General features: G+C 38.5%; 1 protein-coding gene across 1 annotated transcript in view; it reads left to right on the top strand.

Annotated features, from left to right (window-relative positions):
* MARCHF11 (membrane associated ring-CH-type finger 11) overlaps positions 1–16,260 on the top strand; it is a 91,782-nt gene that overhangs the window by 57,410 nt on the left and 18,112 nt on the right. The window contains exon 3 of the mRNA XM_045848309.1: positions 9,841–10,033. Within this exon, the coding sequence (XP_045704265.1) occupies positions 9,841–10,033 (193 nt within the window). The remainder of the gene's footprint in view (positions 1–9,840; positions 10,034–16,260) is intronic.

Here is a 16,260-nt window from a genome sequence, read left to right as displayed (position 1 = left end):
CACTCAGAGAAAGCCGCTTTGTAAAGATGCTGCCTAAATCCCATGGAAGTGGTGGTATGTCTTATGCTGTGGTCCCTAGTTATCAAGGGCGCTGTTCTGACCAACAGCAGAATAACAGTGTTTGGTCTATATGAACTGAAGTATTGCAAATGGGAAGGTAGTTGCTTTCCAAGAAAATTCTGCTCCAAAAGCAAGATTGAAAACAGTAACAGTCCATTGAGAGTTATAATAAACTCCTTCAGTGAAGAGAGCTTTTAACTCCTCATGAAGAGAACAAGCGAATAGGATTATGACCACCTAGTAATTACTAGATAGAGATCCCCTGGGATGACTGTGTTTAAGCATAATTAATACCAAATATTGAGGAGAGTAATGAAACCAAAATGCATTATATGTAGACACACATTAAATTCATATGGGGCAAAGTCTAGTTACTAAGAGTAACTCTATTAGACAGTTGGTACTTGGGCCAATGTCCTTGATTTGGAATAATGGACAGCACCTGCTTTTGTTAGAAGAAATAATTAACATGCAGAGGGAAAAAGGCCACACAAGCTCTTGAACACTGTAGAGCTAAAATGTTTTTATAGTTCAGCTTTGGACTGCTAAATGTGGACCAGAAAGGCCTTGACAAGTATATGAAAATCTATCATAATCAATACATGTGAACAAGAAATTACATTGAGAAACAAGACATGGTAGTTCTGGAGAAACAAATGGAGGAATAGATATGCCTTTTCTTAAATGAGATCCAGGCCCTTTGGTGTTCCTCATGTAGATTCCATACGCCATAGTTGCTGAATTAATCTTGCTTGCTAATCAGTTTGAAAAGTAGTTTTTCTTGTTAATACTCAGTCATTTGCGAAGTTTTTCTCTGACGAAATTGTCTAACTAAGGGTACTCGTCTTGTATAAGAAACAGTGGCACCTGTCTGCAGTTGACCTACTCCTTCCTGTGGACCTGGAAATAGCAGATCGGGTAGTCTTCAGGACTCAGTCTCCTATCTCCACGCTGGGGCATCTGGGTAATAAAAGACAGCTTTTGTTGGCAAGGGTTTTCTGGACAGATGTTTCTTTACAAGGCCCATCTCACTCTTTTGGTTAGTGTCCTGGTTCCTGGCCATCCACAGATGCCTCACGCATTTAGCATCCCTCCTACTCCATGTCCCTGGGCTCTGCTAGTCTCGCTTCTCACTTAGTGATCAAACCTCCACTTTGGATCAGTTTCCTCCCCTCCTGGAATTGCATTTTCAGACTTTACAGGCTTGTCTAGCCACTTTGGCGTATGCCTGGATTCTCAGTCCCTTTGTTGCCCAAGTGGCCTCAGGCCAGTTTCACCTTTGTTTGAATTCCTCCAGGACTTTATTTTTCAGGCTCTAAAGTCACAGGTTATTCATGTGTCCACCCCAGTAGAACCCATTGTCGTGGGGAAACCTGGGAAGAATCTCAGTGCTGGAATGAAGTGTTCTAAGAGCTCCTCTCCACCCAGGGACTTCCTTTCTGGAAGAAGACAATTTCTCTCTTTTAATTCTAGGGCCCAGGTCAACAGCCCTGGACACTAATCCTACAAGATGACCCTCACCTTGAGGTCCAACCCATATTGAGTACATTTCCAAAGTTATGAAACATGGCTTGTGAAACCTCTTGGAATTTCCAGGTTTCTGGAGAAAAAAATTGTTGATGTTCTGAGTTGTGTGCAATGAGGTGAATCCCTCATAGCTTCCCTTAGCACACATGGGGAGCTGCCCACCCACCTCTCTGCATTTCTGTTGGTCACATGATCTAGTTCCAGGCATTTTAATGAAATAAAGCAATGATCTATGGCCAAGACACTGTCCTCCAAAGGATATTCATTACAAGTAGCAAAGGGAGCTCTAGTAAAGGTTCTTGCCCATGAGGAAGTAGTGCAGAGGTCTTCCTTTTGCCTAATTCTTGTGGAAATTGTAATCACTGTGAGTTAGACTTCAGTTGATAATGTCAATTAATTGATGATTACTCTAAAGGAGTAGTTTCTTTTTCAATAATGTAAACAATGATAAGAAACTTTTGTTTTTCTGGTACTGTTTTCTATTTTAAGTGTAGAAGTTAAATTTGGGGAGAATGGTTGTCTGGACAATACTGTGCCTTCAAATCCTTAAGTGTCAGTTTAGGTCTTTAGGGTTTTTTTAGCAATGATTCATAGATGATTTTTTAAAAAAACTTGATCATATGTAATTTTGGATTTATGGTGTTTTTTTATATATTGATAGTAATGTTTTGTAATTTTATTTTCCATCTTTTTGCTGCTGGCATTTAAATACAATTGACATTTGTTTATTGACCTTATATTTTGAGGTTTTGCTAAATTCTCTGGTTTATGAGGTTTTCTTGTCAATTTCGTAAGATTTTTTTACATAGATTATGTCATCTACAAATAGAGACAATTTCATACTTCTTCCTTTACAAACTTTATACTTGTTATTATTTTATTTTTGCCTATTGCCTTGAATAGGACATCCAGTTCAGTATTGAATAGGAGGAATAAGGGTAGATATTTTTGTCTAGTTCCTGGTCTTGAATAGGGTGCAGAGGTATTTTTTTTCACCGTAATTATGTATTACTTTAGCTTTAAGTATTTTGTAGACACTTTTTTTTCAGTTAAGAACTTTTTTCTCTGTTTGTAGTTTTTATCATGAATGGATAATTAGTTGTAATTGTACCAAATCTATTGAGAGACTTTTTTTAGTTGGTTGATAAGGTCAATTTAATTGATTGACACTTGAATGTTATAGTCACCTTGCATTCCTAGGATAAACTCCACTCCTTTATATATTGCTGGATTTGATTTTGCTAATGTTCTTAGAGATTTTTTAAAAATCTGTGCTCATAAAGGATATTTGTCTACAATTTTAATTTTCTCATGTTTTTGTTAAGTTTTGATATCATGTTTTTGCTGGCCTCATAAAATGAATTGGGAACTTTTCTGCCCTTAATTTTCTGAAAGAGTTTACATAAGATTAATATTGTATATTCTAAATGTTTCATAAAATTCTCCAGTGAAACCATCTTGTCCTAGAGGTGTTTGTTCATTTGTTTGTGAAAGATTTTTGATTAAAAATTCAATTTACTTTATATAGGGTTATTCATGAATTCTATTTCTTCTTGAGTCAGTTTTGATAAGTTATGTTTTCAAAAATGTTTATTTTATTGATAATGTTGAGTTAATTGTGATTAAGTTGTGCATGAAATTTCCTTACTATTTTTATCTATAGGATCAGTGACTGTATCTCCTCTTTCATTTCTTGGTTATTCTTGCTAGAATTTTATCAATTTTAGTAATATTTTAAAGAAGCAGTTTTATGTTTTCCTAATTGTTTTCTTTAGGCTGTTTAGATTTCACCTTTTTTAGAGGCAAAGTAAATTTCTAACACCTGACATTTATCTCAGCTGTGGTAAGTTTATGAAGATATTTTTCCTTTCTTTTTAAAAAAGTTTTGTTTATTTATTTTTAGAGAGGGGAAGGGAGGGAGATAGAGAAGGAGAGAAATATCAACGTTTCTCAAACATACCCCCCACTGGGGATCTGGTCCGAACCCAGGCATGTGCCCTTACTGGGAATTGAATTGGTGACCCTTAGGTTCTCAGTCCGGCTCAAGCCACTGAGCCACACCAGCCAGGCTGAAGATGTTTTTCTATCAGAGAAGACCCATACCAAACCATAAAATCACTTTTAATATGCAGCCTATAAATACAGTTCTACAAAGAGTGGGAATATAATTAATTGAGTGTTGTTTCCACATGTCAAATTGATTATACATTGAGATCTTTCCAGCCAACATTTCAAATCCCAACTTTAGTGGTTCAATTTAAAAACCATCTAAAGATGATTAAAAATAGGTTTTAGTTAAATTCATTTTACTGAAGAGGACACTTGTTCAGAGCAGGTGTTCTCTCCCGTGACACTGGTGAGTAATCCCACCTGTCACCTGTGCACTATAAATCATCGTGCTACAAATCTATTAGTTTATGATTCATATCTGGCCTTTCTCGTACAAACAAAGATGAAAGAGTACTTTAGATGGAATGATTTAATGCACACTGAATGAATCTACTTTCTCTGAGTTCCGTCTTGTTCTCTGTGAGCATTTGTTACGTTCAGGAGGAAACTGAATTCTAAACTGAGAAGGTATACTAACTCTTTCAGACAATGGGATGACAGGTACAGCTTCTAAATAGCTTGCAGGAGGCTCATTGAGTTAGGCCTTTCTTCAGTTCTTAACTTGCTGGTTGAAATAGATTTTTACAAGGGTTAACTCTTGGTCTTACCTTGGCTTAGGGTCCCATCATTTCTTTGAAGAAACTTCTTAGCTTTTTCTTCTACTCCTTCTACTCTGAAGGCAGTAATAGACCTGTGTTGATTAGTGGGATTTCACTGGTAGGGGCAACAAGTTTCACCATGGTTTCAGAGCAGCCTGGGTAAGGGCTAGAGCAGGCATCTAACTCCCCATGAAGAGTGCCACAGTAGCATGGCCCCTCACACAGGACGATACTCAGCTCTGGGCCATGCACGTTGTCTGTATCTTTTTATGACTGGTGGCCCTTACTTGGTGCATCTGGGAACAGTATAAAGAGAATGTTAACTAATTTCCAATGGGAGTTTATTTAATTCCATCCAAACTTCATTAAAATTTAAAAGAAATAATTCTTTGAGATTCTCTTCTATATGTTTATACTCATTTAACAAACTGCAACTTTCAGATTCAAGAAATACTTGAGGATGCCATTTGGAAAGCTACATGGATCAGATTTAGTTGGCACTTCTGCTGAGCTGCTTTTCATAGTTGGCTATTTTCCACCCCTACAACTACCTTTTAGATAGGTATAATGATGTCTGGACAGAGAGAAAGGCATTTTAGAAAAAAAACATATGCTTTGGAAACAGATCTAAGTTTAAATTCTCACTACCCTGCTTACTGGTGGTTTGGACACAGGTGCAGCTTTATCCGGTAAGTAGTACTAGAATGGGTGAGGAGAGAATGTTACTCTGGCAGTCAGATAGATGATGGAACTAAAGTCAGGATACTGTGTATTCAAAGCATTTACTTGGTGTTGTCAGGGAGGGGGAGAATTCTCCCCTTCTGCCTCTCTTGAGTTCTCATGGGTGGACTAACAAAATTGAAAAAGACCAGATTAACAGGAGAAAAACTAATTTAATATGTGCACACGGGAGATCAAAAATGATACTTTCAGAATGATGAATGAGCAGCTTTTTATACTTTGTAGGCCAAGAAACAATAAATTTGTGAAGAAGTGACAGAACAAAGACACTGAAGTTTGGGTTGCTTATTCATGAGGAATCTAAACGAAGTTTGGGCTTGGGTGGTAAAGGAGTAACAAGGTTTGTTATGTAAGATTTTTGGTTGTGGGTTCCTTAACTCTAGTGAAAAGGGTGTCTCTCTTAGGACCCTCCCCCCACCCCCCTTCACTGGTGCTTGGAACACAGCTTTCACAGTGGAGATGTATATCTTGCATTCAAAGCAAGAAGCTTTAATTCAAGGTGATCATTGTGTCATTTGGGGCTCTTTGTGCAGTCTTCCTGAGCACCAGCAGTGTGTTCAGCTCTTTGGTGTACGTAAAGGGAGACGAGACTCCACTTCTGCTGTTATGAGACCTGTAGTCCGTGGACAGCAGGGAGATAAACACTTACCTGGGGTCCAAGTGAGAAAGAAATCTAAACTAAACAGGAGTATAGACATTGGATTACGGGGGGCCAGAAAGAGGGGTTCTGCTTAGAAGAGGAGCAGCATGAGGCGGATGGCTTCAGATGGCATTAGGGCCTTTTAGGGATGGATGGGAAAAAAGAGAAGAAGGGCATTGCACGCTGAGGAGGGAACATGCTCTGAAGCAGAGAGGGGCCAAAGGTAAAAGTGTACAGCATTTGGGAGAATACAGAGAAGTCAGATGAAGCGACATTGAGGAGTGTGCCTCTCCTTCTCTCTCCTCCTACCCTTTTTCCTCCCTTCCTTTCTTTCAACTTCCTTCCCCCATCTTTCCTCTTTTTTCGGTAATACCACTCTATCCTTTCTTTCATCTTTCCTGCAACAGTTATGCGCCAGGCACTGGGTATATGTGCTGGAGCAAACACTTAACCGTCCTTGACAGAATTTAGAGTCCAGCCCAGCAGGGGTGGTTTTCCTCTCATTAGGAACGTGGCCTAAGGAATTACATAGAGGATCAGGGAATGATTCACAGCTAGAAGTCCAGCTGGAAAGCTATTTCAGTAGATTCGGGGAGGAAAGACTCAAAGCTTTTATCAGGAAAATTGCTGTGGCTCAGAAATGACAGGGAATATGCAATTAATTAGAGCTTGGTGGTGGTATTACACAGCATAGTATAAAGATTAAGAGTGTGGACCTAGGAGCCAGACTTCCTGGGTTTATATCTCAGTTTGTAGTTCTCACTAGGTGTTTCACCTCGGGCAAATTGTTTAACCTTTCTACCTCAATTTACTTATTTACGACATGGGGATTATAATAGTACCTTCCTGATAGAGTTATCCTGGGGCTTAAGTTAGTTAATACAGGTAACCTCTTAGAAAAGTACCTGGTATGTATTAGCCCTATATAAATGTAGGCTAGGGTCATTAAATTACAGTCCACTAAATGAGGACAAACTTCCAAAAGAGGAGCTGACTGGTCTAACTTGGCGAGATCCCATAGGTTATATAAAATTGGATTTTTCAGGGGTGTAAAAGTATAAACACATACCTAAATGTTATGGAAAGAAATAAAATAATAGCAATTATTTAAAGCCAATCTGGTTATTTTTCTATTGTTTCCCTTTCCAATCTCGGGAAGAAATTTAAGTGAAAAAAGTATTGTATACATACATTCTTATATATCAAATTTTAGGAGAGAAAATGAGTTCAGCAGTTGACAAATGTTGTTTAAGATTTAGAAATGTCTCACAAACTGAAATCCAGGCCTTGGATCCCATTGGGTAAAGACAGAAGTCCCGAGAGGCTCATCTTCTATTTTTATTGCCCAACCTAATGGTCCATTAGCACAGCTCCTTGAGGCTGAGCCTGTAGACAATGTGTGCCTTCCGGGGCAAGGATGCTAGGTGGATGTTTCCTAGTGGTGGAAAGCCACATTGTTTTCCTGGGGGAAGAATGTGAACACATCCCACTTACTGCACGTAATGGCAAAAAGAAGAAAGATCAGTGTCTAGTGGGCAAAGAAATTACCAAGGTACTATCAGTGTTCAAAGGGAAATGCCTATGCTCATAATTGGTTTAATAATTTCGGTTTCAATAATGGTTGGTTCTTATTAGGCATTTAGTGAAATGGTGTTAATTTTAAGGTTCACTGGTTTATGAAGAACATCGATGCACTTTTAGGCAGATCTGCATAGTTAGTGAAGAGATACAAAATGAAAAATTTCAGTAAGCTCATTACAGACTTGAATAGTTTATCCTTTTTTAAAAATAGGCTTCAAAAATTTCAAATCCTTATATCCACAAAGAAAAACTGTTTATGATAATAGTACATAATTAAACTTCCTAGTGTACTGTAACTGCATTTTTAATTTCTTTGCTTTCTGACATAATTCTGACCACATTTATTCCAAACTGCCAAGTATTTGAATTTTAAACCATTTAAAATTTGCTATCACACTAAGTGTGAAGCACAATGCTGCTTATTCCTAGGAGGTCTGTCCCTTTAGTTATTCACTTTTTCCGCTAAGGAACAGTTAAGTCTCATGGATGATAATTATTATTCATCCATGTGTCAAAAGGCTGCCACCTGAGCACCCCTCCCACCCCCTTTGCCATCATGCTAACTGTGAGTCATGCTACTTCTGAGAGCCGCCACAATTTCCTGTGTCTCAGGAGACATCACAGCCACATCAAACGATCCCCACCACTTCACCCAAATCCAAGGGTCTGGTAGGGCCTCTGGCCACCATTTGTTACTGAATTGGCATGCAGGCAGTCTTGGGTCAATTAATTAGTAAGACTAATTGAAGCTAAATATAATTAACCATACAATATTGAGCTGTCCAAATTTAAGTCCACTAAAATTATGGATGAATCTGGAACATAAAGGATTACTGGCAAACACCGCTGCCTCGTGGATTTAAAAGTATGCTTTGTTTTCATCTGATGTGATTAATAAATCGATGGGGAGTATCCTAATGCATGCAGACATGGTAGCACCCATATAGGATGGATGCTAGTTGAAAGCCATTTTCTATATTGCCTACCATGTAGTTGTACTTAATGCAGATGTTAGTGAGCATCAACACTAGACAAGAACAGCAGACAGTGATACTCCACACTTGTTTGGTAACACCAGTTTAAAATGGTTTGAAGTTCAGATGCCTAGCAGTTTGAAATTCATGTGTTTAAAGCTATGTCAGGAAGTTAGTGAAAAGCCAACTTGAAATACAACATTGATTGATTGGTAATGATAAAATAATGTTGACTAGTTTAATTATTATTCATCCAGAATTGTGAAAGCAAGAACCATTTTTTAGCAAATGAATCTTTGTATTAAAATGATTAGAAATATCTTTCTTATAGAATTTCCACCAAACTTTGTCATTTGGTTCTGTTTTTAAAAGAAAAATAAATGACTCTAGAGAATGAAATATTTCAAATGCATATTGATATTTAGTCTTTCCTAAATGTAGAATTTAAGGTGGTCCATGAATATGCATGGCCAAATGCATGCTTAAATACTATATGTGAATTATTTATGATGAAAAAGACTGAGTGACAATGAGAGGCAGAGAGGGCAGTGTGGGTGGTGATAGACTAGCCATGTGTGGATGCACACATTCAGACTTCAGGTAAGTAAAGAGTTTAAGAGAATTCCAGATTCACCCAATAGACGCTGGTCTGCTTCAGCTCATTGGTTTTTAAAGGTTATTTAAACTGTTTAGGAATTCTTCTGACAAGCCATATGTTGCAACAGTTGGAACTCTTTCACGCAGAATGAGAATCTACAGGTGGTTTTGAGTTTCATTGCTGGAATACCATATAGTGATTTAGTTTTGTTCCACCAGGCAAAAGTGTGAACATGACTAATTAATTCTCTCAAGTTGATAGCACCCTTGAAAGGTTTTTGATCATTTGTACTGTACATTGTCTCAGATTACTTTCCCCATTGAATAGAGTGTGCTTTATACAGTTTATGAGTTTCAAAGGTGCTCCATTTGTGTACAAATTCTAAATCTTGACAAAAATGGCTTCATGGATTACCTTATAGATAATTAAAAGTCAGTAACATCTGACTACATGAGAAGTACCAGTAACAGATGATATATAATTTTATAGTTCCCTTATAATTATTCTAGTATTTTACCTTAAATAGCTTTTTCACTTTTGTTCTTATATAACCTAATTATTTGTTTTTCACATTTTCTCACAAAATAAGAAATTCCCTCTTTTGCAGTAGCTGTATCTGTTAAGAGCAAAATAAAATTCCAAATAGAGGAGTCCTCACCATGTTTCTTCAGAATGTTTTTAGTTCTATGCATGCGGAAAGACGATAATGTGATTCCCAGGTACTAAATACTCCTCAGCCATTCACACTCAGTACTGTGTTCTAGAGTAAAACTAGACTAAATTTGTAGAATGGTGAAGTACTGAAAAGAATAAAATTAAGGCAATTCTTTAATATTTATCTCCTTGTCTATTTTGTATAGCCTGGATGAAATGGAAAAACTCATTTGGGGGCCAATCAGATTGAAAAGGGTCTAAAATTACAAAGAGAAACATGGAGATAAAAATGTTTTTTTTCTTTTTAAAACTAAACACAGCACCTTTTTTTCTTACATGCCTCTGTTTTTCTTTTAGTGGCAAAGCATTTCTATAACACTGGTTGAGAAAGTTCAGATGATTGCTGTAATCCTAGGATCCCTGTTCTTAATAGCGAGTGTGACCTGGCTCCTCTGGTCAGCCTTCAGCCCCTATGCAGTGTGGCAGAGGAAGGACATCCTTTTTCAAATCTGCTATGGAATGTATGGTTTTATGGATCTAGTGTGCATAGGTAAGACCATGACGTTAAACATTCACAAACTGTCAGTAATCCATTTCTTGCAGCAATTATATTTTCATCAGATGGATGTAACATAGAATGTTGTGATTCGCATGATCTTGATTCTCCAGCTAATTAACTGTCCGGGGCGTCACAATCTGGCCATTTTTCTCAAAAAGCATAACATCTACATTATTGAGTAGTCTGAAAAAAAAATAAACAGAATAATGCCGATTTTAAGGGATATATTTTGCAATGCAAAGGAAGGGAGGACTCAAGGAAATTATTTGGGGTGGACGATGAAAGGACAGCCATTTATTTCTAAGGAGTCAGAGCAAATCAGTCACCCTTCACAAAGCTGGGGTAGCACTGATGGACACCAATGGTGATATTGTGTATTTGGGGAGAGGACAGGGACTTGGGGACAGTTTTACTTACTGTCCTATGCCTCTGTGTCTCACCTACTAAATTCAGTGCTTAGAAGAGACAAAGGATCAAACTGACCCTATGCAAAAAGGTTTCTTAGTTGTGCATTTCACTTCAGTGATCTGTTGTTTTCTTAATATTGTACCATGAGTAAAACAGAAGCTGACTTTTTTGATGTGCTGCAGGCACCTTGACTGGGGCCAGCTGGCCATGAGAGACAGGGCAACACCCCATCAAGGAGACTTTCCCTGCTCTGATGTGCTTCCTATCTCCGTGGGATGTGGAGAGAGCTGAGGGGGGCAGCTGTGGTTCTCAAGCTGTGGTCTGCAGACCACCGGCAGCAGGAGCAGAATCTGTCACACCTTTTTTAAGGAATGCACATTCTCAGGCCCCACCCCAGACCTGCCAAATCAGAAACTTCAGCCCCATCTGCGTTTTACAAGCCTCCTAAAGTCTGACACACGCCGACTTCAGGGAACGGGTGCTCAGCTTGGATCAAATGACTTGGCCTCTAATCCTGGCCTCTGCTTGAACAGATCAACTTTGCCCATATTCCTGTTTTCTCACCTATAAAGATGGGAATAATACCCCTACCTCACAGGCCTAGATGAAGGAAATAATGACTATAAAATCATGTTATCAATTGCAAGTTGTAGATATAAGGGTATTTGAGTAAATCACAAACATTGAAATAATTTAAATCACTTAAAAACCTCTACTCATGAAAGCCTTATTGTAGCTAGCAGTTTTAATATTCTCAGTCATTTCTTTCTAAAAGACTTCTGTAAATTTTAAAATATGATCAGCCTGAATTTCCCCTCCTTATCTTCTTTTCTCCTTTGTCACTAGTACAAAGCTAGTGAGAAAAAAAAGTAATCAAATTTAGTACAAAGCCAGAAAGAAAGCAAGAAGGCAGGGAAATGTCATGGGTAATATGTAAACTGAGCAGATGTTGCCTGAATAATTGAGCTAATCATGTATATGAACAAGTTGCATTAAATGTGAAAATGCCTATGCATGCTTTTAGAAATTCAAAATCTCTATACAAATGTAATCTCGAGGGTAGTGTTCTAAATGAAGAAGAATTACAAAATTGTTCTACAAGTCCCTCAACAAATTCAGAGATAGTGTTTCTTCTGTCTTTCAACATAAATGTTGTGAAGTGTGATATTCTATTAATATTCAAAGGGGAGGTGAAAAGCAAAAGAACCATTACGTTCCCAACCCAACCTAGAGGGGAAAAAAATCCAGCTGACTTTCTTGATATTAACCAAAAGGAGCCATATATTTCCTGGTCGGGAAACCATTGTCTTGAATTTCACGGTTTGCATTTAGTGTTGAGTAATTGTATCTTAAATTTTGATTGCTAATGTCAGACTTTCAATCAAGATTATTAGAATTTTGCTTTAAAAAGCACATACATGTGAACTAAGGATATTTCAACAATACATGACATATTTGGGATTCCCTTTTGAAATCTAGGCGCTTGCCCATTTTATAAAGTTAAGTTTCTTAGGAACAAAAACCAATTGACATTTTCTTGGATATACTTTAGAGAGTGAATTTTTATCTAAGTTTTAAATATTGACAATACTGTTGTCTTTTGACTCATTAAATCTCATTATTCAGTGATTTTATTTGTATATTTCAAAAAATATTAAAGAATTCGGATTAAACAGCATTCTTGATTTCACTTGGGGAACTCATTAACTAGTCTGTTTGGGGCCAAAGAAACTCTTTTTGTTTCCCCCAAGAAATCAGGAAGCTACTAGTCAAGAAAGCAAATAGAGATAAGCTTCCAGTAGCCAAATAGATCATAGCCTGTAATAGCTCTTGCTAACATTTGAAACTAATTAAAATGTCTTGTAATTAAGTGTAGACAGTGACAAAAGTAGATTACATTGATTACACCTCACATATCCCCAACAGCAAGACTTTGAAATCAGAGTAGAGTGAAAAGCAGGTTTGAGCCCTATTTGCTCAGCTCACTTTAATACATATTTGTTGAAGGCATTCTCTGTGTCAAACACAGTGCTAGGTGCTGCGAATAAAAATAAGAGTCCATCTCTTTCTTGCCCCCAAGGAGCTTCTAGCCCTACAGGCAGGATAGACATGTGGTAGGTGACTAGAACGTGGAGACGGGCACAGTGTGAAAGTATGCAGAGGAGATGGTAGTTGGACAGAGCTGGGAGAGGTTAACTCTGGGCTGCTGTGTGCAGGGAGTGGATGATTTCAGGCAGATTTCATGGGGGAGTGAGAGCCAAGCCGGCTGTGGGATGAGTAGATGCTTGGCGCATGGTAAGATGGCTCCCTTGTCACTCCTGGAGGATGTAAGATTGGCTGGCCATTCAGAGGGCTTTACAGCAGTTGAAACCATTCTTACATCTCTATTCATCCAAGCTTTTCAACTTGTTTATAACTAAATGAGGAGTAAGTTGGCTGCTTCATAAGTGTTCTTTTTAAAGAATGGTTTTAAAAATCTATAGATTACTTCAGAATCAAAAAATGTTATAATCCAGCCAGTGTATGTAATGTTTAGGAAGAGATTCTTACTGGATTGTTAAATAAAAATGGAAAAATTTATAGAAAATTTGTTTAGTTGGGAAATTTATTTATTTATTTTTATTCTTGGTTAATTTGTTGGTACTTTCATTTATTAATATGTTTTCTGCTTTTTCCATGATCCTGTTTTTTCTTTTTTCCTCTTTTTTTAGAATTATGTTTTATTGATTATGCTACTACAGTTGTCCCAGTTTTTCACCTTTGCCACCCTCTACCCAGAACCTCCCACTCCCTCAGGCAATCCCCACACCATGATTCATGTCCATGGGTCATGCATGTATGTTCTTTGGCCACTCCACTTCCTACACTGTATTTTACATTCCCATGGTTATTCTGTGACTGTCAATTTGTATTTTTTAATCCCCTTACCTCTTTACCCATTCTCCCTCTCCCTTCCCACTGGCAACCATCAAAACACTCTCCATATCCATGATTCTGTCTCTGTCTTCTTGTTTGCTTAGTTTGTTCTTTAAATTCAATTGCTGATAGGTATATATTTATTGCCATTTTATTGTTCATAGTTTTGATCTTTTTCTTAAATAAGTATAACATTTCATACAATAATGGTTTGGCGATGATGAACTCCTTTAGTTTTTTCTTGTCTGGGAAGCTTTTTATCTGCCCTTCAATTGTAAATGATAGCTTTGCTGGGTAGAACAATCTTGGCTGTAGGTCCCTGCTTTTCATGACTTTGGATATTTCTTGCCAATCACTTCTAGCCTGCAAGGTTTCTTTTGAGAAATCGCTGACAGCCTAATGGGAACTCCCCTGTAGGTAACTAACTTCTTTTCTCTTGCTGCATTTAAAATTCTCTTTATCTTTAACCTTTGGTTTTAATTATGATGTATCTTGGAGTGAGCCTCTATGCATGCATCTTGTTTGGGACTCTCTGTGCTTCCTGGACTTGCATGTCTATTTCCTTTACCATATTAGGGAAGTGTTCTTTCATTTTTTTAAAACAGATTTCCAATTTAACTGCTCTTTCTCTTCTCCTTCTGGCAGCCATATAATGTGAATGTTTATACTTGTTGAACTTGGGAACTCTTGAAGTTGCCCCAGAGGCTGCTTACACTATTCTCATTTTGGGGGATTCTTTCTGATTGGTTGTTTTTTTTGTTTCTTATGTTCCAAATCATTGATTTGATTCTCATTTGATTTCATTCACTTTACTGTTGTTTCCCTGTAAATTGTTCTTTATCTCAATTACTGTACCTTCATTTCTGACTGTATCTTTTTTATACTGTTGTGTCCTCACTAAGTTCCTTGAGCATCCTTATAACCAGTGTTTTGAACTTTGCATCTGATATATTGCTTCTCTCCATTTTGTTTAGCTCTTTTTCTGGAGTTTTTATCTGTTCTTTCATTTGGGCCATGTTTCTTTTTCTCATTTTAGCAGCCTCCCTGTGTTTGTTTCTATGTATTAGGTAGAGGTGCTATGACTCCTGTTTTGGAATGTGATCTAATGTAATAGGTGTCCTGTAAGGTCCAGTTGCACAGCCTCCCCTATCACCTAAGTTGGGTACTGGAAATGCACCCTTTGTGTGGGCTGAGTACACCCTCCTTTTGTAGTTGAGCCTTGATTGCTGTTGGTAGGTCAATAGGAAGGATTTAGCCAGGCCAGTCAGCTGCAAGGACTGACTGTGACCACTGACCACAAACCTCCCCCCTCCATGGAGGATCACCTTTGCATGGGCAGGATGTTGGTACTCTAACATGGTCTGTAGCTGTCCACTGGGTACACAGGCCCTGGGGTTTCCTGAGGAGTGCAGCCCAGGGTCAGCCCCTACCTGTGTTCTGCCCAAGGTCACCTGCATGAGCTATAAAGCAGTCTGAGATGGCTGCTACTTGTGCTGAGCTTGGAGATTCCCAGGTGAAGTCAAGCTGTGAATCTAAGCTGGATGCTGCTAGTGCTGGCCCTGTGGCCACTTAGCAAGAGGTGCAGGGGCTGGAGGTTTACTGAGGCTGGCTGTTGCTTGTTTGAGAAGATTTAGGAAGTGGCGAAGCATGAGCCAAGACAAGCCATTCATAGGGAAGAGTCATGGTTAACAGTTTGGGCCTATAAGTTGGGAGGGACAGAGTTTCAGGGGATCTCTAAGATGGGGTAAACCTTGTTAGCTGGATTGATGGAGCCCCAGATGTGGCAACAGCCTACCAGTCCTGTGGCTCTGTGGCTTTCTGGGGGAAGGGCTCAGAAAATGGACAATGGCCTCTGCCTGACTTTCTGTCTGGGAGAAAACCGTCTTTCCTGCCTTAATGTTGAACACTTCAGTTCCTTCCTGTCTGGCACTGGTGCCTTTTGAGCTGCTACCCCAGTGCTGGAGCTCATGAAGAGTGAATCTGAGTAAGTCTGTGTGTGGGTTCTTTAAGAGGAGCTTCTTGGGACTCCAGAAGTTTATTTTACTGACTCAATCCCCATTGGTTTTTGTAGTCAGAAATTATGGGGACTTATCTTCCTGGCACTGGAATCCTCAGCCAGGGAGCCTGGTGTGGAGCTGGGATTCCCTACTCCTGAGACATAACTCCCAAATTTTTATCCACCACATGTGCATGTGGGACCAGCCTGTTCCATATCTCTACCCCTTCTACCAGTCTGGATGGATGTGGTTTCTTTAATCCCATAGTTGTCAGACTTCCACTCAACTTGATTTCTGATGGTTCTGAGTGATGGTTCTATATTTTAGTTGTAATTTTGATGGGGCTGTGTGAGGAGGTGAGCCATGTTTACCTATGCCCCCTGTTTTTTTTCTGCTATTAAACTTCTGAATTTCTCAAGGGTGTGGGTACTATTAAAGTTGAATCAGGAACTACATCAGGGCTGTCCAATAGAACTCTCTGCAATGATGTAAACATTGTATGTCTGTGCTGTCCAGCACCACAGACACTGGCTACACTTGGATATTGAGCATTTGAAATGTGGTTAGTGAGAAACAGAAACTGAGTATTAAGCTAATATTATTTAAATTAATTTAAATTTATCTTAAATAGCCATGTGTGGCTGGTGGCTACCATATGGGAAAGATTTTTAGATGATCGAATAGCAAATGCATAAAGTTTTGATTAACAAGTTTCACTATGTCTATATAAGTAGGTTGTGTTTCCTCAATGGTAAAAAATTGTTCCATGAGAGATGAATACAGTGAAAATGAGTTTAAGAGGATGCAGAGAAGGAAGGGTACTACAGGTGAGAAGGCAGTGGTCCAGAGGTAGACAGAAGGCCATAAGAGGAAGATGTGTATTGAGGAAATAGAGGG

Source organism: Phyllostomus hastatus, unplaced genomic scaffold (genome assembly GCF_019186645.2).
Source record: "Phyllostomus hastatus isolate PE091 unplaced genomic scaffold, TTU_PhHast_1.1 phas_contig_58, whole genome shotgun sequence".
Taxonomy (NCBI): domain Eukaryota; kingdom Metazoa; phylum Chordata; class Mammalia; order Chiroptera; family Phyllostomidae; genus Phyllostomus; species Phyllostomus hastatus.
The sequence above is the reverse complement of the archived record's forward strand: the minus strand, read 5'-3'. Positions and strand labels throughout refer to the sequence as shown.